Source organism: Aythya fuligula, chromosome 8 (assembly GCF_009819795.1).
Source record: "Aythya fuligula isolate bAytFul2 chromosome 8, bAytFul2.pri, whole genome shotgun sequence".
In the NCBI taxonomy this organism is placed as follows: Eukaryota; Metazoa; Chordata; class Aves; order Anseriformes; family Anatidae; genus Aythya; species Aythya fuligula.
The window spans coordinates 16515768-16541471 of NC_045566.1; the positions used below are offsets into that span (position 1 = coordinate 16515768).

Consider the following 25704-nt stretch of genomic DNA (forward strand, 5'->3'; position numbering starts at 1 on the left):
TAACTTGCAGCATCCCATATGGATCCAGGGAAATAAAGGGTGCAGATCTATTGTGAAATAGCTCATCCATTCATAGGAATTGTGGAGATCAAAACCTATTACTTCCATTTCCGGCATGTTTTTGGATTAGTCAATAAGCAACAGAGGTTAGTTGCTGGATCTCTGTGTTGCGGCATAAGAAAAACAACAAAGCATTACATAAGACAGAGATGTTTACTTGTAGCAGTCCTGATTAGGAAATTAAACAGAAATCTTGAGCTTGAGTGTCAGGATGGAGTTCAGAGAAGCATCTGGACAACTGAAGTATACCTAAGCTTCTCTGATTTAAACTCTTAGGAGGTTTGCAATAGCATTTAGATTTGGTCAGAGTAGAAGTATTTTGCAGAAAAGTTCCCCTATGGTCATCCTGTGGGATTTTTCCAAGATTCCCAAGCAGTGCTTGAGACCCAGAAAATCATCACATGCACATATACACACATTTACTTGCATAGCAAATAGTTTTGCTAATCTAGCTTGCCTGGTTAAATGTATTTCCAATTATTTTGCATGAATGTAGTTGCCAGCTTACCACTTTGCTCCTCCATTAATCGTCTTTTACTTCCCTTACAGGAAGGAACATCCAAATTTGCAAATCTGGACAGCAGTGTGAAAGAAAATCAGAAAAGAACTCAGAGGCGACTTCAACTTCAAAAAGATATGGTGCGTCTGGTGTCCCTTTCCTCCCGTTTCTGAACTGGTAATGTGATTATTAGGTGATATGAGAGAAGCAAAATCTAGATAGATATGAGAGAAGCAAAAATCTAAATATATGAAAAGCAAAATCGAGAAAGAAAATCTAGAAAATTTAAGAAAACAAGTGGGCACTAGGTAATGTTTTTGAATATGCCTTCTGTTGTGCAAAACAATTGCTAAAACATCAGTACTATTGACTAACTGAGACTAAGCAAGTGAACTGAAAAGTTTAGACTGAAAACGCAGTCAAAATGTTTGTCCCTGTAGATATATGCCCAAAGCTGTATTTCCCTTATGCCATGGATCATAGTAAGCAAGTAATACATACTATGTTGTGTGTGTGAGGTGTGAGCAGGTGGACAACCTGCTCAGCCTGGTGGCAGAACTCAAGGAGGAGGTGGAGAGGTTGAGGGCCATCAGGGAGTGAGAGTGGGAGATAGACTGTCGGAGCAACTCCCTGCAAGGCTTGAAGGAAAGGCACCAGAGTGAGACACCTCAAATGGGGGTGGACCCCCTGACCTGTCGGGCAGAGGCAGGGGACCTAGGAGAGGAGGAGGAATGGAAACAGGTCCCTGCTCGACATCGCAGGCAACCCCCATCCCTACTGGCCCCACCTTCCCAGGTGCCCTTAAGCAACAGGTTTGAGGCCCTGGAGCTTGAGAGATGGGTGGGTGAGGATGAGGTGAAAAGTCCACCCAGGAGGATGCCTAGGGTGAGGAAGTCAACTCCACACCTCAGGAGTGCCTCCACCAGGACAGGAAGAAGGGTGATTGTTGTGGGTGACTCCCTTCTCAGGGGAACAGAGGGACCTATTTGTTGGCCTGACCCTACCCGTAGGGAAGTCTGCTGCCTCGGTGGGGCCAGGGTCAGGGACGCTGCCAGAAAGCTTCTGAGTCTGGTTAGCCTCTCTGACTATTGTCCTCTTTTGATAGTCCAGGCTGGCAGAGATGATATTGAAGAGAGAAGCCTGAAGGCTATCAAATGGGACTTCAGGGGACTGGAACAATTAGTAGATGGAGTGGGAGTACAGGTCATGCTTTCTTCCATCCCTACAGTGGCAGGGAGGGGTACAGAGAGGACATGGAATGCTCACCTGATAAACACATGGCTCAGAGGCTGCTGCCAACACAGAAATTTTGTTTTTTTTTGACCACGGTGCACTTTACTCTGCACCTGGCCTGCTAACTGCAGATGGGTCCCACCTGTCTCTAAGGGGAAAACAGACAGTAGTGCAGGAGCTGGCAGGGCTCATTGAAAGGGCTTTAAACTAGGTAAAAAGGGGGATGGGGCTGAAACAAGGTTTGTTAGAGCTGTGCCAGGGGTAACAATGTCAGGGTTTGGGGAGCAGACAATGGCCCAGCTGAAGTGCATCTACACTAATGCACGCAGCATGGGTAACAAACAGGAGGAGCTGGAAGCCATTGTGCGGCAGGCAGGCTATGACTTGGTTGCCATCACTGAAACATGGTGGGACCACTGCAGTGCTGCAATGTCTGACTCCAGGCTCTTCAGAACGGACAGGCAGCACAGAAGGGGTGCTCTCTCTATATCAGAGAGAGTTTTGATGTTGTGGAACTCGAGACTGAGTCTGGGAATGATAAGGTTGAGTCCCTATGGGTTAGGATCAGCGGGAAGGCCAACAAGGCAAGCATCCTGGTGAGGGTCTGTTACACACCGCCAAACCAGGATGAGGAGACGGATGAGGAATTCTACAGGCAGCTGGCAAAAATTGTAAAATCATCAGCTCTTGTCCTGGTGGGGGACTTCAACTTCCTAAACTCCAAAATTTCAGGATTTGTTGGATATATGTGGGTGCCACAGTATGTTCCCTGGCACTAAGCTTCTCCTGTTCCCTGACAGGGGATAAATGGGTGCTACTCCTGTCCCGCTTGCATTTGTTTCACATCCAAACCAGCTTTTCAGGACAGATGCTGAGCCAAGGGTTGGCTTAGTTTCAGGTCTCCCTGAGATTTACTAACCTTGTCATAAAAAAGAGTAACAAATGATTGATGAATATAAACATGTACTCATCACTTTCAACTGTCTTGTTTCTCTCCTACAAGCCTTTCAACTACTCCTGTTATCCTTTAGAGAGTAACAAGGGGGAAAGCTACAGATTTCATTTAGTAAAAGATGTACTGTAAATAATGGAATCCTTGCGATAAAGAGAATCAGCTCTGGCTAGAGCAGAAATCTCGTTTACTTTTAAACAGACTCAGGAAGCTTCTGATATGATAGCTTGAAAATTATATGGACTTTGTATTACAGAGATTGCTTTGTAAAATCTGGTTTCCAGTCTGCTGGTGAAAATGGCTTTTGTCTCAAAGTTGGCAAAGATTTTAAAGGACAGGGAAGAGAAATCTGGGATAGGGAGGCAAAACTGCTGAATATGATTTTTTATTTGTCTTTTAGTTTGACTGGAAAAAATACAGATTCTTTTGGATGGTAGGAACAAGCATTCCCTTCACAACTGTAGAAACAGCCTGAACGCTACAATTGGTAGTAGACTAGAAAGTTAAAATGTGAATGCTAAGTAAATAAAATGCAGGGAATGGCAGGGAAAGAAGTTAGTTTTTCTTGGACAAAAAGAATCTGTCACTCCATGTGACTGGACTGTCATATGCTAAAGCAACATCATTAAAAACCCAAACCCATTGGATGAAGCAAAAAGAGAAACCCTACATACAAGCTAGCCAGGACCATTCCCTGTCCCTCTCTCATGTAGCAGGTAACTGAGGAATGCTTCCACCAGTGCTCAGTACTCCTTCCGCAAGTTGGGTTTCCTCGTGATCATTAAAAATCAATGTATGGTGACAATATTGCAATAGAAAGGCACTAATGAGAGCATCCTGCTTCTCATAAGGATTTCATTTAAATTCTAAGTTTGATACCAAGGGAATTACAATGAAAGAAAACTTCATTTATATAAGACCACTGTTTTGTTAAGCAAACTACCTTTCTTTCTTTTTTTTTTTTTTTTAATACAGTAATATTCTAGCATTCTAATTGTTAACATTTCTCAGTCAATCCAACATTGCTCTGATCATTTCCAGGGAGTAATGCAAGGCACAGTGCCTTACCTGGGTACCTTTCTCACTGATCTCACCATGCTGGACACAGCCCTTCAGGACTATATTGAGGTATTTTGGGGCAATTTTTACTGCATGTATTTGTGTATCTTCTACAGTGCTGTCTGCATGTGTTCCTGTATCTTTTACTGTGTTCTTGTGTGTTTCTCAAAACTGGAAGAATCTGGTTCCAAAAAGAGGAGGGAATATGCATTTTTATTAGCACTGTGAACCGTGCGTGAATTTAAGAATGCCATTTATTTCAACAGACAAGCTCAGCATTGCATTTTGTCTTATCAACTTAGAAAGAAAATTTGAAGAAAGAAGGAAGGTGGCATTCCATTATTCTATTTTATTTTTCTAAAACAAGGTTTTAGGTATAAAAATGTCTGTGAAGAATTGGTAAAGCATACAGAATCACAACTTCGGTACTTTGGAGGGATTGCTGAAGTGTTTCAGTATTTACTCAGAGGTATTTGAGCCCTAAAGTGGTTAAAGACTTCTCATTTCTCTTTAGCTGAACAAGCAGGGGGACACCAACTGAGCACAGGAAGGAAAAAAGGATTGCAAGGGAGTCTGGTCATTTAACTGAGGATGGGCCCAATTTTCAAGTGTTTGTTTCAAAGGTTTTTAGACACCTTTGAAAACTGGGCCCCAATTAACACAGATACTTGAGGAGCCATGTTGCAGGCACTCAGCCTTCATTTTGCTGGTGCTGATAGTTATGATAGGAATGAGCAAATACACTTCAGTCTGAGCTGATAACTGTTGATGATTTGTTTGTAGTTTGTTTTGCAAACTGCAGTAAGGCAGGCCTGAGTAGAGCTGCTATATATCCATTTTCTTTCTGGCACTTTCCCATTTCTCTATGCTTTGTGTTGAGCTGGTGTTCCTCAAGCCTGCTGGAACACTGCTAAACTTACAGTATAGGCAAAAGCCCAGTTTGTTTTTTGCATGCATTTTAGGCCATGAGAACAGATATTGTTTGGAGACTCATATATATATGAGTGCTGTGGTTTTTACCTGATTGGAAAACAGGTATTTTTAGAAGGTCCTTCCTCAGGGCAGGTCTGTGCTTTATGTTAGTGTAGCTACTTCATCCTGTTTGTGATTAAATTCAGCTGAGCACGTGCTCTTCTACTCTGATCCTTTCTCTTTGCTTCCAACAGAGTGGCCTGATTAATTTTGAGAAGAGACGAAGGGTAAGTTGAATGTTCTGTGATTTTTAGTTTACTGATGCCCTCATCTAGAGAATTCTTCTGGTGAGGCCTGTTGTCTTTGCTCAGGTATATACAACAGCTACCAATTTCAATGTAAGTTATTGTATGTGAGGAAAGAATAGATCCCTGAAATGCTGTGAGCCCACACCAGGCTGTGACAGGTGGTGCAGAAAGAGAACCTTGTTTTCAGATGTGCACAGTAAAAGGAAGAGCTGCAGGCCACTTCCATGGTTTTACATCTGGGGCATACACATTCCCTCAGTTTGATGTTTATGGGATTATGTTCTATGTGTATGCCTACGCCCTATGTGTCTCGTAGCATGAGACCTTTGCTTTTCAGACAATACAGTTTGTAAAAATCTTCTGTTTACTGCAATAAACTGTTTTGTAGGTAAAAGGCTGCAGAGAGTGAACTAGGTGCATGGGACTGGGAAATGCATGGTATTAGTCTTTTCTTTCAGCCTGATCCCTGTTGGTCAGATACAAGTAATGCTATGTAGGAGCAGAGGTACTAGGGTCACATCTGTCTGAATAAAGTTGTGCCAAATCTCCGTTCTGGGGCCTGAAAGCAGACTTGGATTTGGCTATGATGGAGTTATTTCCTTCCTTAAAGGATTCCCAGATCTATAGACCACTTCTTGGACTTGTCTTTTATGTATGACTGCACAGCTCAGGATATCAATGATGAGATACATGAGCTTCTCTTTGGTCATCAGTTCAGCTTCGTACAAACCAGCAGCAAAGCTGCCCTCTGAACCATGCTGAGTGCTCAGCTCCATTGCTGTATCCCAATCCTATAATCCACTCTGACATGAAAAGTTTTTAAGAATTATTTTGGCAAAGTGTGTGTACAAATGGAGTTACATGAGTGACGTTCCATTCGCACACATCAAGGGTAGCATTTTGTCTTTACCTGGTGCAAGTGTGTGTTCTCAAGTTCAAAGCCAAGGAGAGTCGGACTTGACTTTCATCACAGGCACCCTAACTCTTATCCCTGCTCCCTGGCTGAGAACTACCCAAGTACAGAGCTCTTCTCTCAGCCCTGGTCCAGCCAGTGCAGGCCTGATACGAGCAGGTGGGGTAATTTGAAGAACTTGTGACCTGTGCTACCCTTGCTCCTGGAGGACAAACTGCAGTGCTGCTGTTTGGCCTGTTTGCACTGATGCTGCACTTGGGTTAGTACTTGGGAAAAGCTCAGTGGTGAAGTATGATTCCTTGTGTTTGTCTTCTAATTTGTGTGTCTTTGATAAAATGTTCATATTTCAATGCATGTTAAGGATGCTGGGGGGAAAAAAAAAGGCAGATTTCATTGTTTGTAAACTGATTGTTGAAATAGTTACTTAGCTGAAACTGAACCTGAGCTCATACTAAGTTTCTCCTGGATCTGTTGTTGCATGTGTTTAGTATATGAATGAGTCTGTTTTTATCTTGTTTTCTAAATAGCATTCTCATTTGTTTATTTTGTAGGAATTTGAAGTAATTGCCCAAATTAAGCTCTTGCAATCTGCATGTAACAGTTATTGCATGACACCAGACCAAAAATTCATACAGTGGTTCAGGAGACAGCAGCTTTTAACCGAGGAGGAGAGGTAAGGTTTCCAATCCAGCTGGTGAAGCAGGCTTTTCTTACCCCATGTCCACCCGGATGAGTTACGTCAGTTTTTAGATATCCTCTTACAGGAACTTAAATATACTACTGCTCCCAAATAGTGGAAATACGGAAAATACATCTGCTGGCTGCTAAACAGTTGTAGAAAACCTGTCCAACACTTAGCAGGGTTTAGTTTTGAGACTGGAAATGTGGTTTCTGACTTTGAAATATGAGAGTCTGTTGTGTCTGGCCTGTCTGTACACCCAGATGCACACTCAGAAGATGATCCCAAGGGATGTTGAGATGCAGTCCCCAGGCGCTGGGCTGGTGGATGCAGATAGATAGCAGGTAGCCACAGCAACACAGACCTCACTGGGCACTCACCAGAGACATGGATAATGGATCCTGGGCATTTGGGCTTGCTTTTGCAGTCCTGCCAGTTCTGTGCTATTGCACACACTGCTAGATGAACGTAATACAACTTATTTACAGCATTTTAATATCTCCATTAGATATTTGAATACCACGCTGCTGCACTGTCTTAGAGAATAAGCACAGTCTTACGCATACTGTATTGTACTAAGAGTTATGGTCAAAAAACAGGTCAGCTTGTCCTAGATTCATGTTAAATATTTGTTTGTTTGTTTGGAAGTTTTGTTTTTGTGTTTTGTGTTGTGTGTTTTTTTTTTTAATAAAGTGGTGAAAGTCACTCAAAAAAGTAGTTTTTTAGTCTTTAAAACTATTTTTAAAGGATTGAAATAACCCCTTTACTGTGGTAAAATGTGGACAGAGCTATGTTCTTCTTTGTGGTGTTGCAACCTTCTGTGAAGTGGAAATAACTGAAGACTTCTCAAATTTCTTGAATATTGCTACTTTGACATACATAACTAATGGTATTAGCTGTAAAAATTAACCCAGTGGCCTCTGTTCTGCAGTTACAGCCTTTCATGTGAGATTGAAGCAGCTGTTGACACCAGCACCACGTCACCAAAACCTCGGAAAAGCATGGTGAAGAGGCTCAGCCTGTGAGTATGACTGGGCTAGTGGCTTTGGTGTGTTAATACAAACCAGAATAAATTAAACAAGCAGTACTCATTTCACCAGCTGAAATACCTGGTCACTGCATCACTTTGAGGAGACACCATCAGCTATAAACTTATAGTTCTGTCTGAAGTTGTGCTTTTCTATTGTTATAACTAATCATAAGGCTTATTAATGATGAAAGAGATTAGAAACAAGACTTTTTTTTAAAGTGTCAAAAGAAGGAACAGTTTTAGTGGTGGATTATAAATTCAGTATCTATTGTGTAATAAATTCCCTGAATGCAGAAGCAAAACAGAGTAAATGAGGATAAAGTTTGGCCTATCATTAGTCTGATTTACTACACACATGCAAAAACTTCTTGCAGGATTTTAATGTGATAATTAAAGTTGGCAAAAAGGCATTGATAATAGAAACAATCAGCCTAACTGCCTTCAGGTTACAGAAGGAAATAATCATAGGGCCATGGTCCAATTTAGTCTAATACCTTAAAGATTCAGACAGGAGGTGGGTAAAGAACAGGGGCAGGCAGCTAAGCAGACACAGGAAACAACAGACTAGCAGGAATTCAGGGAAAGCTACAGGCAACGAAAGCAGAGATCAAGAGCCAAAGGAAAAATACCTTAAAAGAGAGAATTTTGAACCTGATGTGAGAGGAGATATGAAGAGACTCCCATGTATCAGTGGCATCATCAAAATGAGGGAGAAAATGAATTTAAGAGCACTTGGTTCTTGTACCTGGCTTCCTCATTAGAATGAGCAGCCATTCATTTCAGAGTAGCACTACTGCAGGTTAGGCTCTGAAAGAAAAAAGATTTTTCAATCAAGAGTTTTGTGTTCTGATCTGCAAAACAATAAAAATGAAACATGGCAGCTGTTTGGAAAGTGTTTTGTTTAGTCCATGCAAGTAGGTTGTGATAAGACCATGAGTTTTGAAAGCAGTGCCTCAACTCTCAGTGGCCTTGCACAAGTCTCTCTTTTGGTGCATGCCTAAATTGTGCGTAACAATCATCACTGTTGAGTAGGCTCTCATTTCTGACTGTGTGTCAGGGCTCTAATATTTTAATTTACCGTACTATCAACTTTGCACTGTGCAGTCTTTGTCTAAAGAACTGTTTCATCTGCAGTCTGAATGTATTTTGCAAATAAATACTGCAGAAAAGACTGCCATAATTTATCCTGGAACGACCAAGTGACACTACTCTAAATTGTTTTAAATAATTAACTGCTTGCTGACATAATATCCAAGTCACCTTGTTTCTCTGCCTTATATATTATACAAACTTGTTTCCTTTGACACTCCTTTAAAATTACTTGACCCGCATTTAGAAATGAGTTTCGGAGAGGGAGAGCCTGTAATTTACACTTTCCTGTGATCTCCTCATTGTGTACATGTCTGTTTAGACTCTTAGAGAGAAACTGGTATCTGTGGCACCTTAATTGAGGGAAAAAAATTTGCAGCAGAGATGAACCTGTCTTTTGAAGACCTTTCCCCACTGTATGGCCTACATTACCTGTCACACGCATTTTCACTTACTTGCAGCGACTGAGCATGTCTGGAGCTGACCTGTGTCAGAGGAACAGGGCTGTGACGGCAGCATGCACAAGTCAGTAAGGCAGAGCAAGCTGCCAAGCCTCTTAACTAGGTTTGTAAATATACGATTTACAATCAATCATTTTCTGGCAAGTGAGTCCAAAATATAAAAAGACTGAAAAGAAGCCTCACTTACGATATTACGGCATTAGCTCTGCTTTTGGTCCTGCAGCTGGAACTTATGGCCAAGAAAGTATTGTGTTAAACAAACTCTCTTGACAAATCATATAAACAATGTAGAGGAAATGAAAACAATAGGCCACTCAAGACAGAAAAACAAAATGGTACAAAAGATTGTGAACCAAAGGACAGCTGTGCTCAACCCAGCTCTGTTCCACTTCTACTCACTGACTGTTATGCTTTGTCTTCTATACTAGACTGTTCTTAGGATCCGAGGTGATCACCAATAGTACACCCACCAAAGAGCAACCCAAGTCTACTCCAAGTGGGAGCTCTGGTGAAAGCATGGACTCGGTCAGTGTTTCATCGTGTGAGTCCAATCACTCCGAGTCTGAGGAAGCTTGCATCACACCCATAGACACTCCTGATGAGCCTCAGAAAAAGGTACAGTCCGGGACTCATTGCTGGCATAAATTACACCAAGACAGACTGTCCATACTGCGGGGAGGAACTAGATGTTTTCCCAGGCCTGTTAGTCCTGACTAGCGTGTTGCTTTCAGTGAGAAGAGAGAGTCTAAAAATAAATGTGTAAAAATGGAAGCAGTCCAGTCAGTTTTTGTATAATCCCTTTTGTGTTGCCAGGATACAAGGCAGATTACAGTTTTCCTTCCCTAAAACCATATTTTTTTATGGTGCCTGACGATGTTTTTTTTGTTTTAGATGAGGCCCTGGAAGAGCATGAGGTTAATTTTTCTCTTAGTCCCCCACCACACTGTTTGAGAGGGATGGGGGCAGACTAGCAGCATTTCTAACTTGGAGCAAATTATAAAGGCAGAAAAACAGCAGACAGGATCTGATGGAGGTGATCCACAACAAGGTCTTTCCTACCAGCAGACACTTCCTTTTTTGTACAAAAATGCTTTGAAGACCTTTTTAGGGATATTTTGGTAAGGATGTTGTATATTGGTATATTGGGTTTTAGCTGATGGATATTTTAAATTAAATTGCACTTAATGTTCTTAAACCAAATGGAAGTTGAGGTTCCAGACATTGGCATACACCTAAACTATTCAAACAGTTTAGCTGATTAGTTGTTACAGTGGATTTGATGAGCAAGTTGGAGAGGCAGCAGGTCCTGTCAGCAGGTTTTGAGCAAGGCAGATGAAGGGAAAGGTGAAACCCTGAGCAGTAAGGGAAAAAGGAGTCAGAAAGAATATTCAAAAAACAGTGGTGGTGGGAAGAGGGGACAGGGAGGTGGGACAGTGTTTCATACCAATTTTGAGTCCAGTTCCCCATGTAAAGGCTGGGACCTGCTGCAAAGTAGTGGTGGCACGGCACTCTGCTCTTCCCACATCTGTCCCCAGCTGTGAGCCCAAAACTTCATTTCATTCGTTGTTTCTGCTGCCACCTCCTGGCCTGCTCTTCCTGAGAGCGGTGGGAAAGCAAGCAGCACACAGTGTCCAGTACATAAACCTGGAAGCAGGTTTGCATTAAAACAGTAAAATTAATCAAGTTAATTTTTTGGAGGTGTTGAATACCCCTGCCAGCCTGGAAAAAGTGCAGATCACTGAGGTTCTGTACGCACCTCCTGCTTTCTCAGCTTCTTCCTCTAGAATGACGCCCTGCACACATGCAAAATGTAAAGTTTCAGTGTTTTTTCTTTCTTTCTGTTGTACAGCTCTCAGAATCCTCCTCTTCCTGTTCTTCCATCCACTCCATGGACACGTCTTCCTCAGGGGTGTCATCTTTAACCAACGTAATTTCATCCCCTCCCTTCTTGTCCTCCAACCCCAAGATCCACAAGCGCTCTATCTCTGTGACATCCATTACCTCAACAGTACTGCCTCCTGTTTACAACCAGCAGAACGAAGATACGTGCATCATCCGAATCAGTGTGGAAGACAACAATGGCAATATGTACAAGAGCATCATGGTGAGCAGTGTGGAACAGCAAACTACTCTTATCATTAGTGAAGTTTTTCATTCTGGGTGATTGCTAAAACACAAAGTGTTTTTTTTTTGTTTGTTTGTTTTGAAAACACCTGTTTGCTGAGCCAGCTAATCAGAACTGTCTTGAAAGTAAAAATGACAAATGTTAAAAATCAAAGTATGTCGAGCATGGTATAAGCAAGAGGTTTGAATATATAGTATTGTGGTACTTTCTAATCTTTAAATTAGGGCTCTTTCTGGCCCAGGATGCCCCTCTGCCCCTATTGACTGACACCTTCACTACTCCCTGCTGTGAGAGGGAGGCAATGCTGCATGCAGCTGTAAGGAGTGGCTGAAAGGCTGCAGCTGTGGGCACAAAATGCACCAGTTCCCACCTTTCCCTTGATGCGGTTCCACAGATGGACACCGGCAGGGCCAGGCCAAGAGCAGAGAGACTGCAGGGCCTGGGGTGATGTGACTTGCCCACTACTGATCTCTCCAGGCTGCCAAGCAAAAAAAAAAACAAAACAAAACAAAACTTTTTTTTTCCACATTCAGCTATTTCACAATTTTAGTGGCTTGACCTCTCCAAATGGCAAAGAGCAGTTCCCTGGGGGCCTGACACATTCTGCCACCAAGAGACAAATCTTACCTTTCTGGAGCAAGCCAGAAAGTCTGCTCTGCACACAATGCACCTCCACAGCAGACAGTACACTAAGTTACAAGGCCAAAATTCTCTGCAGAATGTCAGAGAAGGTATTTAGCACATGACACTCCAGATTAATTGATGTCTGCAAACAACAGATGGGACAGTTATTCATGTGGAAGTTTATGGCTGGTAAGAAAAAAAAACATCTCAGAGCGGTTGCTCAGAGGAGCAGCCACTGATTTAGTGCTGTGTCTGCCAGTACATTATCTGTCTCCTTGAATTAGAAAAAAACACCACCACCAAACGTCACACATATCATGTCTTAGTATCTACTCCTTCACTACTGATCCAGTGTAATTTATCAGTTCCCTAAAATCTTTTGCAAGACCAAGTGGGCTACAAAAGGACAGGCCTTTAGTAATCATTAAATCATTCTATAATAAGCAAGTAAGCAGAATTTCTCATTACAAATCTATTTTTCCAGCTAACTAGCCAAGACAAAACTCCTGCTGTCATCCAGAGAGCTATGTTGAAGCACAACCTGGAATCTGATGCAGCTGAGGAGTATGAGCTCGTACAGGTCATCTCCGAGGATAAAGGTAGGGAAGCAGAACTCTGGTGCTGCTTGAAAAATTATGCTTCATTTTGAAGGAAGGGGTGAAATGTGAAGCAACTGTGGAAATGCCACAGACGTGTTATTATAGCTGCCAGTGAGAATAAACCCCAGATAACTGATGTGTGGGGGTGGTTTAGCACAGCCCGTGTCAGCACACCACTTGCTACAGGCAGCCCTCTGTGTGTGTGCCGCGATGGCAGTGCGCCCTATGGAAGCGCAGCTGCTCGCACTGCAGGCAGCCCAGGGCCCTGTGGCACTGGCTGGCCCTGCAAGCAGGTAGTTTTTGGCACAGCCTCCTCTGGGAGTGGCTGCCAGGGCCTCTGTCCAGCTGGACTTGGTCTGGGCCTGGCCTCCGTCTCTTGTCCTCCATAACTCTTCACCTGCCTTTCTTGTGGGACAGCTGAAGAGGGGCAGCAATATAAGGAGAGGGGGCAGCACTGCCCCAGATGTCAGTGTGCGCATCTACTCACCGGCTTCCCTTTCGTTCCTGCCTTTTCTCCTGCAGTTTGCACACCACACCTTCACACGCGCTCTTGTCCCTTTTTTGCAGAGCTGGTGATACCAGACAGCGCCAACGTGTTCTACGCCATGAACAGCCAGGTGAACTTCGATTTCATCCTGCGGAAAAAAGCTTCAGTCGATGAGCAGGTGAAAATGAGGAGTCGGTCAAGCCTGACCCTCCCCAGAACTGCCAAACGGGGGTGCTGGAGTAACAGGAACAGCAAAATTACGCTCTGAGGGGGAGCAAGGCCACACCAAGGCGAACTGAATGAGGACTGTACCTTTGCTACCATCCAGTATTACAGAATTGCAGCAGATGAATGTGTCAGTATTCAACTTTGAAAATGTTTGAGACAAATGCAAAGTGAGCGTTTGGTAGACCTACAGCCAGAAATGTGCCTCCCCTGGAGCTGGACAGACTTGGATTTACGAGACAGTCCAGACTAAGAATTTTGTTTTGTTTTGCACATTAGTCTAGGAAGGTGAGAGCCCCATTTAGAGGGGAAAACAGGACTGCAACATTTGTCTTCAGAACACCACATATGCCTAACTTTTCTTGTGAAAAAACGTTTTTGTTTTGCCAGTATTACAAAGAACAAGAATGCCTAAATTTATTTTTATAAAACTGGAGAAGAAAAGCCACAATGCAGTTCTGCCAGGAGATCCCGGCCAGCCTCCAGCTGCCTGAGGGGAGCCCTGGTTTGTGGAATGTGTGGGGGAACTGGGTGCCACCAGCCACTGCTGCCTCTGGAGGCATTTGCATTCATGAAAAAGTAACGTGGGTATGTCCCCAAAACACTCATCTCTGGAGAAGGAAGAAGTAACTGCAAGTGTGCATATTGCTGTCACACTGCTGGCACCCTTCTTTTTTGCACTTGTTCAAAGCCAGAAAATTACCCCCTTTTTATTTTTTTTTCCCCAAAGAACATTAAGAGAATGGACCGCACTTGCTTGCAGATGAATGTCATGATTTGTTAATGACCAAGGCAACAAACACTACATGTATGGATCTGGGGCTTGTCATAATGCCACTACAGTGCGGTTTTCCTTTTGCTTTGCTAACCCCTCCAACAGAACCTGATGCCTTTTGCATGTACTTTGAACTGACTGATGTACCTCTTTGTAATGTGCAATCACTTCGGGAGCAAAATTTTGCCTGCATTAATCCAAGTGTCATTCCACGAGAGGCAACTACAAGCCTTTTATTTTAAAAGTGGATATTGAGAGGAAATAGCCAGGTTTTTAGCATTACCCCAACCAAACAGAGATTTTATATAGTTGTAGCATTATTATGCATAATCTCCAGCCACCTCTCTTGCTCTTTATATACATCTATTAAATGGATTTCCTGACATGGTACATTCTTTCAGCTGGAATAAAGAATTTAAGCATCTACTCTCTGTGAAACTTTAAGTAACATCTTTCTAGACTCTCTTCCCAGAACACAGGCTTCCTTGAAAGGACAGAGGTTTGATTTTAAAAAGCCATAATTGAGACATTGGATTGTAAACAGCCCTCACAGAACAGACTGTCTTTGAGATACATTAGCATTAGTTAAAATAAACTCAAATACTGAATTTTACACATGCCTAAGGCTTTTTTTCCACCAGTTCTGTAGCTGCCATTTTCAAAACTGGGCTCAGATTACTTTAACAATCAGTGATAAACTCACGATACAAGCAGCAGTGGGTTGTGCTATGTTCTCCACTACACAAAGATGTGACTACGTGATTGTGACCTCTAGGCACAAGTAGCACCGTACAGGCATAGCCTGAGTAGTTCAAAAACTCAAACTATTTCTGGTGAGAGAGTGAATTTATAACTGAGCCTTAACATTTGCTCAGTTAGCACAATTTTACAACAGAAATTGTTTTTCTTCACATTATTGTGTAAGCGTGCATTGATGTCTGTACTGTATCCTTTGTAAATTACAGCGTTGCTAACTCTGAGGGTGCATGCCCATATTATGCTGAAAATGATTTTTAAATGACAGCCCCCTGCCCAAAAAAAAGGTTATATATTTTTTAAAAAATTAACTGCTTATCTATAATCTTTATACAGTAAGTATATAAACATTTTTTCACTAATAGTTGTCTGAAGTTAATCTACTTTCTTCTATTTTGACTCCTGCATTTAAAACTTTTTTTTTTAATGTTTCACACCACCTTCCATCACTGTCCCATCTTTAACATAATCACATTTATTGTTTTAACTGTTCTCAGCTTCCTCCAGCTCCCACAACCCATCTGCCATTCACGACCTAGAAAGAGAGGGTTTCAGCTTGTTCTTACCTTTAGATGTAACTTTTTAGCTACAATCTTCCTGCAGCGTTGTTCCACTTTTTGACAACCCCCTAAGCAGCAGTTCTGTATTGTTTGAGACCGCCACCAGGATCACAGTAGTGCTTTAAAAAAAAATAATCTTACAATGACAGCTTCTGAGTCACCTCTCTCTCACCCGCATTGCCCACTGAGTGGCAGCAGCTGCACATGAGCCCTCCATGGTCACACTGCAGGAATGCAAGGAACTTGCTGAGGGCCAGAGGTAAATGTTAGCAAAGCAAAAGCCTTCCCAGCACATCCACCACAAACACACCAATCTGTTGCTTTCTATGGAATATTTTATACTGTTTCCTGAGCTTTCTGTTTAATGTTTCTGTTGCAACTAACTGGGGAACATTGACTACACACAAATTTTACTTTTTCATGACCACATTCTCTTTTGGGTCACTGAATGATTTCTGCAGCAAGCTACTAAAAAAAAAAGAAAAAAAAATGTTTTGACTGGTCCATCTTGGCCCCTTTTTCACCACCATGCCATGTTTTCTCCTGGCCTCACAACCCTTTGCTGTTGCCGCCTGCACAACAGTACAAAAAGGGGGTGTTTGTATCACAGCTGCTTTGCCTCTTACCCTCCTGGCTCTCCTGCAGCTGACCTGCCATTCTCATCGGGCAGGATGTGTAAAACTACCGGCAGCCATCTGCCACAGGCTATGAGGTGCGGAAGTCCTTTGTCACTGAAGAGCCACCCACATGTTGCAAAGCAAAGGCAAAAGAAGGAATACTCCCAATTTATGCTGTACTTCTTTCTTTTTCTCTTTAAACTACCTAGGGGTGGGGGGAAAGGGGAGATGGATGCAGGGTTAGGAACCAACAGCAAAGCCTGTTTGGCTTCCTTCAGGATAAACACAATATATTTGTGAACTACGAATTTCGTATCACCCTATTTTTCACTATAAACAGCACTTCTTAAACAAAAGCAAAGACAGAGTTGTTAGGTTATAAGCTGTCTTACTGCAGATAATCATTTTTAGGGCCTGTCATTGTAACCTTTTTTTGCAAACAAGCTGCTTTTTTCAGCTGTCATGCTACTTGTTCTTTGTCAAACTTGTTTCTAGCTTCCTCTGCTCTGTCACCAGCCTCAGCACAGTAGGTACTTGCTGGGTGGTTTTCATCCGCTGGCGCCTCCTGGGGCTTAGCACAGATGTTCCACAGCAGAGCAAAAACCTGATGTGAGGAAGGGAGAGAAGGAAAAAAAAAAAATCCTTCCTTGCTTCCCCAAGCTGCCTGGCAAATTCCTGCCACTTAAGTTCTGCTAACAGAAACCCAGTTGCAAGCTGCATAATGGGCATACAGACAACAGGGGCTGTGCTCTCCTCACCCTGCAACTTCATGTGCTGAATCCCAAGCCTGACCACATCTGCCTGCCTGCGCTGAGCCAGGCCTCCCAAGCGCAGGGCTGCAGCACAAGGTACCCCCTTGCCCATGCAAGACACAGCAGGGACACCCCTTTCACGCTTGCACTGCGCCCCAGTGTCCTGCACTGCCCACAGCAAACTAGGGTCTCAGCCAGACAGGAGGCTGCTTCAAGCTGGCTCCTGCTTCCACTCGTTTTGAAGCTCATGACATTAGGCAAAAAACTAAGTACGTGAAAAGTGGAAAAACAGCAGAAGCGTTTCAAGTGGCTCCTGTGTCTCCAAAACACAGCTCATTCTGAGTAGGGCAAAGCCTGAGCACCACCTGCCAAGGAACTGAGGCAAGGAAAAACAGCACTTGTCATAGCAGGCAGAACCACTGCCATCTACCACATCTGGCATGTACATGTAGAAATAAAAAATTGTGCATGTACACACGCACGCAGGGGTCTATATGTGAAATAATAATGAGCGAGACTGAGGCCAGGTCTGCTCTAAACTGTATGCATTCACTTCATTCATTCATTATAATTTTCATTCTTAATTTGTTTCACTCCCCCTCAAAAACACCAAACTCCTGTACACACACTTACAGAGTCAACTAAAAGAAAATACACACAAGAAATACAAAAACAAACCCAACCCAGCTGTCGTTTTTCAATAAACTGCTACCGCTCGGCTCCAGGAAATCAAAACTAAATAAAACTAAGCTTACCTGAGCTTCCAAAGCACCTCCGCTAGCAGCACTGCTTCCAGACAGCACACGCCATGCTTCCAGCTTGGTCGCCGAGAGGCAGCCATGCCCTGGCGGCCATGCAGCACCCACCGCTGAGCAGAGGCAGCCTCACCCAGTCGCACGGCCTCAACCTCTGCACATCAGCGGGGCTCGCTGTGGAGCACCCGGTGCTCCAACACAAAAGGCTGTATTGGTGATGCAGAGAGATTGATTTATTATTATTATTATTATTATTATTATTATTATTATTATTATTATTTATCATTTGAATGAGCTACAGTAAGGTTAAAGAAAGCAGCGGGACCCAACCTCCATCTTTTAGTCCATGATACATTTCCTGCCTGGCCAGTGCAGCAGTGGCTTCACTAGCTGCCTGCTTGTGCAGGCCTCCCTCAGACAAAACTCCCCCTCACTATGGGCTACAGGATCAAGCCCCCACGGAGGCAAGAAACCATCCTCTCCCCCAACACACAGTGATGCTCCTGCTGCAAGGCCCTGAGCCTGGCACCCAGGGAAGGGGCAGAAGGAAAGCGCGCTGCCAGGCCCTGCTGTCCACCCACCCTCGGGCCCAGCAGGACCTCAGCCCAGCAAGCGGGTCTGGGAGCTGGGATGCTGCACATGCCCCCATATTCAGCCCTCTCCAGCCCCCACCACGAAGCAGAGAGTACCGTGAGCAGCACAAGGTGTGTTTTCAGCCAAGATGTTTGTGGAGGAACTGCTTCAATATAATCATGAAAGGGCAGGAGAAGAAGGGCTGGCCAAAGCAGTGCTCACACGGGTACGTCATTCCCATGGCTAGGGGAAGTCAGGCCTTGCTCAGACACAGATGGGTCCAACACTGACCAGAAAAGCACACGAGGCTGGAGGAGACACGCAGCATAACTCTAACAAACCTCTGAGGCAGCCACACTGTTAGATTAGGGAAACGCCTTGGTCTTGATGCCACTCACCCATCCCACACTGGCTCACCCCCACTGTTCTGCCAGTCTCAGGTATGCACGCACGTTGGTTAGCAAGGCTGCAGGCCCACAGGGAGTGACACCAAGCTGGGGCCCTGCTTCTCTCGTGCATCCTTCCCAACACAGCTCCAGCAGCTACCCAGCTCTCAAACAGCACCACCAAAGCCTGAAGGAATCAGTCCCAGTCCACAGGGAAGCACAACATAACTGAAAAGCTTCACAACACCGTACTCTTACACATCGCGGCACGTGACAATACGCTGGATGCTCACCAGCGCAGGTATCTACTTCTGAAGGCCACATTAAGCTTCTTACCAAAGTCTCTGGGATCGCCATGGTCAACAACGCTTGAAATGGGTCAGCACTGCTGCTGGTAAAGCAAGGAAGAGGCAGGAGGGCTTGTCAAAGAGGAATAGTCCAGGCTGTGCACAGTGGCACATGGCAGATCTACCCTCCGTACTCACCATGTCACAGGGCCACCTGCTCCATCCTGAACAGCAGCAGGAACATGGCTTCAAGGCAATAGCTGCAGTACAAACAAATGGCCAACAACTCCGTGGTACAGTAACATAGCTGAAAACACTCTTGACTCCACTAGCTTGGGCTTCAATGTCTTCCCAGAGCCAGAGTAGGCTTGTTGGAAAATACTTCACTTCAACACAGCTGCGCGTGAGCCAGCCCAGAGGCGGAGAACTGGCCTCCCCAGCTGGGGCCGGCTCCCACCCAATGAAGAGTACACACAGCTGCTTGTCTTGCACCAGGTTCTATGTATTATCAGACCCGCTGACAGGTAATAATAACATATCTTCTTTAGCCGAAAGCACAATTTTGATCAGTAATTATTAAAACAAACAACAATAAAAAACACACAACCACACATACTCAACTGTACGGATTAGCCAGCAGGCGAGTCTCCAGGTTGTTAGTGCAGGAGAACATTACCCCCTGCAACAAGAGCCTGCAGGTTGAGACCTGTGCCAGCTAAACCTAAGCAGTGTAGTCCACAATCACCTGGCCTCTAAGAAACCTTTAATAAAAACAAAAACAAAAAAACAACAACATCACACTCTGCTGACATGCTAGCCAATGACAAGTCAGTTTGCTCCTCACTTGAAAAAATATCAAGACAAGTTGCCTCTCCGTCCTGTAACACAATTCTATCAAGGCTGTTGAGAACGGTACAGTTGACAGCACTGACATTTTGGTCAGTCGTTCTATTAGGATAGCATAAGAAGTTTGTAACCAGAACTGTAAAAATCAAATTTCCTAGAAGTCCTATGCTTGGTTTTGTGGCCTACTTAAACAGGCCTGCAAAAAGGTTGTCAGGCTTTCTTTTCCTGAAGGAATAAATTGAGGCAGGGAGAAAGCAAGGCATGTTCCCTTCAGATAGTGCAGAGAAAAACAGATGGGGCAACCACCACTTTATCTGCTAGTTTCCAAGATTCTAGACATGCCAAGATATTAGTTCCAGACTGGCAGACCTACTGGGATGGGATCTAGGAAGTCTTTAAATTTAGATGGGAGCCAGAAATGTTATTCTGCAGAAGCACGATGAAGGAGAAGACACCACACTGGAGCACCGCTCCAGTGCATCAAAAATTTTTGGAAACCCTTTGACAGGGATCCCTTTGAAAAACAAAACCAAATAACCTGAACACTTGCCTGCAGTTTCTCTCAGCAAACAGGGTTACAAAAGCCTACAAACCTACAAGAAGTAACAGTTACACAGCAGCCCAGTTACAGCTATCCAGAAAGGTATTAACACTTGTACACCTCTATATATTAATCTTCATAAATACAGTATTCTACACAATGTACTGTAGAAAGACGTCATTCAAGGTTTTTGTTTTGTTTGTTTGTTTACAAAAGCTTGCAAAGGCTTTTGTTCAGATCTCTGCCTTTTTTCAGCCAGTTTGGAACACTTTTTCCTCCTTCCTCTCCCCGCAGTCCTGGAAAAGCAGCCTGGTAAGCTGTAACACAACCAGGTCCAACCACCCTGCTTTGCCATTCCAGGTAGCAGGAAGGAGACCACATGAACAGCTGCTCTACAACTTTCAAGGGTGCAAAGCAGGTGTGAGGCAGGTTCAGCTGTCAACAGAGCCCAGGGGAAGCAGGCAGTCATAGCTCATCCCTGGAGGATGGCGTGTTGAGAGATGACTGAGGAGGCAGGGCATCCTTGTTCTGGGCATCGCTATGGATCTTGCCCTGCTGCCGGGACTTCCAGGAGTGTGTTCGGTCCCAGTCAGTTGACACGGTCTCATTGTCCCAGATCGTAGAGGTCTCTGTGTCGCTGAGGTAGCCTGGCTGCCCTGTGTAGTGAGTGGGGTAAACAAGCAGTGGTTCTGCTGAAAAGGCTTTCAAGTCTCTGGACTCATAGTATTCCATGTACTTTGCTCTAAATGGGGAAGAAAAATCATCAGAAACAGAGTGAATGTTCATCAGTGCCACTGGTTATAACTTTGAGATGCAAGTCAATCCACTGAGCAAACAGGTCCCAGGGCAGGGAGGTAGTTGCTGGGGTGGGTCTAAAGCAGGTCTGACACTCTACAGCCTTACAACCACAAACAACCTACACAAAGCCTCTCTTGCAGTCAAAGTCTCTCTCAGTCATATGTCTCAGAACCAGCCTGCAAGCCCTGCACTGGGTGGGCAAAATAACCCCTCTGCAGCAGGTCTGTTATCTCTTTTGACCTGCGTCAGCTCTGCTGCAAACAACCAAAAAGTACAAGGCTTAGCCCTGTTCCCGACCACCCAGGCTACAGAAGCGAGACACACAACACCAACTGGTTTGAGATTACCCAGCAAGACCCAGCTCGTGTCAAACTGAGCAACAAAGGCATCCTACTTACACAGGGTGCTTGTTGTACATGACCGGCAGAAACTCATCTACTGGCAGCATCTTGCTGAAAGGCTCAGCTCCAATTAGTTTCTGAGCACCTTGGAAAGAGATTGCATACCCCAGGGTCCAATAAGAGTAATCAGCTTCCACGAGGTTCATGACATTGGGAACTGCTTTCTCAGGCTGCTGCACCTGCATCCTTTTCCGTCCAATGTATCTGAAAGGGTGAAAAGAAAACAGAATTTTGAGCTGAAGTGAATCTGAAACAAATACGACCACACAACTGTTTATTTTGACCAGGACAGGGCAAAGAATCAATCCAAGAAGTAATCCCTGCTCACAGATTTCTGTCCTGCATCACTGTCAGACTGGGTTGCTGTGGTTGTGCTAGTTGGTAGCTTGTGGTGCAACATCAGATGGAGGGTTCCTCCAGGGGCACCGCATTACTGGTGCTCAGCCTGAAGGATATTTTCAGGCCTGTTCTCACTGACTCTTGCAGTCTCTCCCAGCTGAGCTGTGAATTTGAGAGTGAATTTGAAAGACTCTCTGAGTCTTTCATAGCTGTGCCTTAACCCAGTCGGCAGCACAGCTGTGAAAGACTCAGAGTTAGGGTGCCACTGCCCAAACCCCAGGACAGGGCTGTGGCAGCTCCTCTGTCCCAGCAGCATCTCCAGACTGCCCACAGAGGGCAGTGACAGTACCCATTACAGTTTGGTCACTCCAGCCTGCCCCAGGAGGCAAATCTCTCCTAATGGGAAGAGCCCACTGAGAAGCAACTCTGGCTGGCACTAACCCGCATCTCTACCACGACACAGTATGTGCGCCCAGGAGTTCCCAGGTGGCTGAGGGCCAGTTACTTACATAAGCTCCCAATCTAGCTGTGCTTCTTCAATGTCATCCATCAACTTCATGAGCTTCCTTTTAAACTGATGCTCAAAGCGCACATCATCCTCGATAACAAGCGTCTTCTCCAGTTCTCTGTTCACCACCTGAAACAAGAGGGTACTGAAGTGATCACAGCAACCCATTTGGGCCACTCCTTGCACCCTGAAATTGCTGGGGCCATCTTGACCTGGCAGTACCTTCTAGACCATGCCGGCAGGGAGGCACGAGAACTACTCGCAAATTCATAGCTCAGCCAGGAGAGACTGCAAGAGCCAGTGAAAACAGGCCTGAAAATATCCTTCAGGCTGAGCACCAGTAACATGGTGCCCCTAGAGAAACCCTCCATCTGATGTTGCACCACAAGCTACCAACTAGCACAACCAGAGCCACCACCTCCTGCTGCCCGGGAAGGGGGACAATCCAGCATACCCTAAGTCTGACCCTGACCACTTAGAGAATATAGATGCAATGCATCCTGTGTACAAGCTCCCGTTATTATCTGACTGTTGGTGATTTGAAAGTCTCAAGCCCAAAAGCTCAGCCTGCTCGACTGAGGTCAAGGCAGGATGACTCCTGCTGGCCCTAGGCTTTTCAGATCAATACCCTGCCCTGTGGAGATGTGCTATATCTAAAACAGAGATGTGCGTGCAGAGGGTTGTCTCCTTATACATCCATATAGGACCCTGCACCAGTAGGTGCAATCCGCACTGTCAAATCTGGACAACCACTGCCACTCCCAATTCTTCTTTTATTATCAAGCCTTTCTTCCTGCCTCCACTACATCTCATTGACACAGCGCCCCCTGTTGATGTCAGGGCACGTAATTGCAGCATCTCTGACCAGTGCAGCCCAGTTTTCTCGCACATCACTCCCCAGATGACCAGGGACAGCCAAAAGACACACCTTTTACTACCCAAAGAAGATTCTCCTAGCTCAAGTAACAGAGGTCCCTGCTGGTAAGAATAATTGTAACACATCAACTTGAAAAAGCCAATCAGCAGTCATTGGAACTTGCTTCAGCACAAATATAGAAGCAAAGACAACAACAACAACGACAACAACAAAAAAGAGAGGAGTTTTTTAGTATCATTTGTTCTTCAAAACCTTCCAGCCTTTCTCCTAAACAAATTTGCTTCAAGCATGCTATTGGATGGTCTGCAATTTGCATTTTGGTCTGTATTTTGATAAAATTCTTCAAAGCTGTTGGCAAATAGAATACAGAGAAGGGAAAGCTGAGCACTGTATTCAAGAAAAACTTTGTATATGATCCTCTATAAACTGAGGAAAACATTTCCATGCTATGCTTCCAGAAACCTATACCATATTTGATGCTCTGCCTTACGACTAGCTGTGTACTTTCCTATTATGTCTGCCCACAGTGCTGTCCTGCAGCAACCCTGAGCACCCAAAAACTTCTTACCTCCTTCCAGATGTAATAGTGACTAAGGAAGCAGCCGATCTCTCCCCTGGTTAGTGGCCTGGAGGAATATGGGTCACGGTAACCCGGAAGCATATCAATGCTGAGAGCTTTGAGCTGACTCGTGTTCAGTGCTCTGGGAAAGAGAGTATCTATCACCATTAAAAAAAAAAAAAAAGTCAATTACAAGTCAGACACAGAAGCAGCACAGGAAATGCTGCTGATGTTCAGGGAAAAGCCATTTGTCGAGGAATTATTGTATTTGTTTTGCTCAAAAACCTGAAGAAAAAAAAAATCTTAATTTACATTTCTAAATCTAACTGAACACTGGAAATGTCTGAAGACAAATGTCTACAGAAAGCTGCAGCCTTCCAGCAGCATTCCCCTTCAAGCATGCCTACCGCCATGAATACCTTCACCCCAGCCACCCTTACTTTCTGTGACCTGACTGCTTTGAGACTACCAGTGCTGAAGCTGAAATCAGACAAGTCACAACCACTTTTGCTTACAGACTGTTTCCCTAATACACTGTGTTAGAGAAATCCACAAGGCAGAGCACGTCCTGAGGACAGACAAGTCATACCCTTAATGTTGCCAGTAACTTCTTGTGGTACCATTTACTTGTTAGTTGCTTGGCTTAGAATATTTTTCTAAGAGGTCTAGATGGGTACCCAAGACTCAAGGCCAGTAGATGGTATGTCGGTTCCTAACTGCACCTGAACCACACTGTTCTGGTTCTCTCATGTAAAATGACTGAGGTCAAGAGAAGGAAGAAATAGCAGAACTGCCCCACTTAGACCAGTAGACCCGTGAATAAAAAGTGACATTCACCTCCCCCCTCAGCCCACCCTTCCTCACCAGAAGGAAGGTCAGGGTATCTGAGGAGATGGTGCAAAGCACTTAAGCACAATCCACGTTTTGCAAACTTCAGCAACCCCAGCTGAAACTCACTTTCCATCCACAGCCTCCACTATCTTGACTGCAATCTCCTGTTCATAGAGAGTCCGCAGCATCCGATCCCGCCTGTCTTTCCGACGCTTCAGATTGATCATGAAAATCTAGGTTGAAGAGAAAGGCATCAGCATCCGGGTATGGGAGGGAGTAAGAACAGGAAGTCCTGATCCACTCTTTTCTAGCAGCCCCATAAGAAAAGCAGACGTTATTAAAATACAGGTGTGTTTTCATTTGAGATTGTTTAGAATTTGTCAAAAAATAGGTTTGGTTTTGAGCTGAAAGGTTAGAGGCTTGTTCTTTGTCCAACAACTTCCATTTATGAAACAAGTGAAAGTTGGTCTTCAATGATGAATAAAGATGAGAGAAGGACAGCTAGAGCCAAGCCTTTATTTTCCACAGATAAAGGATGTTTTGATTTTTATTAAATACAAAAAAAAATTTTGTTTGCCAGCTCCAGTTCAAGAAGAATGTTGACCCACATGTCTCTCCACGAAGATGCAATTGCCCATATTTAGGATTATCAGTGGGGTCACTATAGAAGTACAAAGACACAGTAAAGAGAACATTTTTGTAATTACTTCAGGCATTGAAAATGCTGTTATCCTTGCCAGAGTAGAAAGCCTAGCAAAAAGCCAAGACCTGGAACAGAGATGTCTGGGTAGAGCTCAGTCCAAGCCTGGAAGAAACAGACTCCTTGATGAAGGGCTGAAGACTGAAGCCTCACTTGCAGGTAAACTGCAGAGGGTCAGGGATATTTTTCAGTCACAGACAGACAAGTACAATTGAAGCCTTGTAGGTTGTGGAGCAAAACCTCATCCCAGTAAGAAACAGATCAAATTCCAGCCCAGTACAAATGCAAAAATAATAAATTGGATAAATAAAGTGCAGCCACAAAGGACAACATGGAAAAAACCTATGCCAGCTGTGTTCTAAACACAGCACTCAAACACACATAGCCAAATCAAGTTCAGACTTTACTATACAAGTCATATAAACAGATGTAGCAAAACAAGCATGAAAACAAAGGCTCCCCTGATCACCACAGCTCCCTCAGTCACGGTGCCACTGCAACCCTGGCAGCTGTATACACAAGGGGGTTATGGCTCTGTGAAAAACATGGACACTAGCTAATCACTAGCACAGCAGATCCCTCTCCAGC

At 44.3% G+C, this 25704-nt stretch overlaps 2 protein-coding genes across 5 annotated transcripts in view; one reads left to right on the top strand and one right to left on the bottom strand.

Moving 5' to 3' along the window:
- The window catches only part of RGL1 (ral guanine nucleotide dissociation stimulator like 1), a 76140-nt gene extending 60992 nt beyond the window's left edge, over positions 1-15148 (top strand). The window contains exons 10-18 of the mRNA XM_032192032.1: positions 610-699; positions 3786-3872; positions 4970-5002; positions 6488-6609; positions 7547-7636; positions 9624-9810; positions 11045-11299; positions 12429-12543; positions 13111-15148. Of these exons, the coding sequence (XP_032047923.1) occupies positions 610-699; positions 3786-3872; positions 4970-5002; positions 6488-6609; positions 7547-7636; positions 9624-9810; positions 11045-11299; positions 12429-12543; positions 13111-13298 (1167 nt within the window). The 3' untranslated portion in view covers positions 13299-15148. The remainder of the gene's footprint in view (positions 1-609; positions 700-3785; positions 3873-4969; positions 5003-6487; positions 6610-7546; positions 7637-9623; positions 9811-11044; positions 11300-12428; positions 12544-13110) is intronic.
- Positions 15149-19197: 4049 nt separating this feature from the next.
- Positions 19198-25704, bottom strand: part of COLGALT2 (collagen beta(1-O)galactosyltransferase 2) — a 105660-nt gene continuing 99153 nt past the window's right edge. For all 4 annotated transcript variants that reach the window (XM_032192398.1, XM_032192396.1, XM_032192397.1 and 1 more), the window contains 5 exons: positions 24543-24649; positions 23595-23727; positions 22151-22278; positions 21300-21506; positions 19198-20845 (listed from right to left, as the gene is read on the bottom strand). In XM_032192398.1, the coding sequence (XP_032048289.1) occupies positions 20569-20845; positions 21300-21506; positions 22151-22278; positions 23595-23727; positions 24543-24649 (852 nt within the window). In that variant the 3' untranslated portion in view covers positions 19198-20568. The remainder of the gene's footprint in view (positions 20846-21299; positions 21507-22150; positions 22279-23594; positions 23728-24542; positions 24650-25704) is intronic.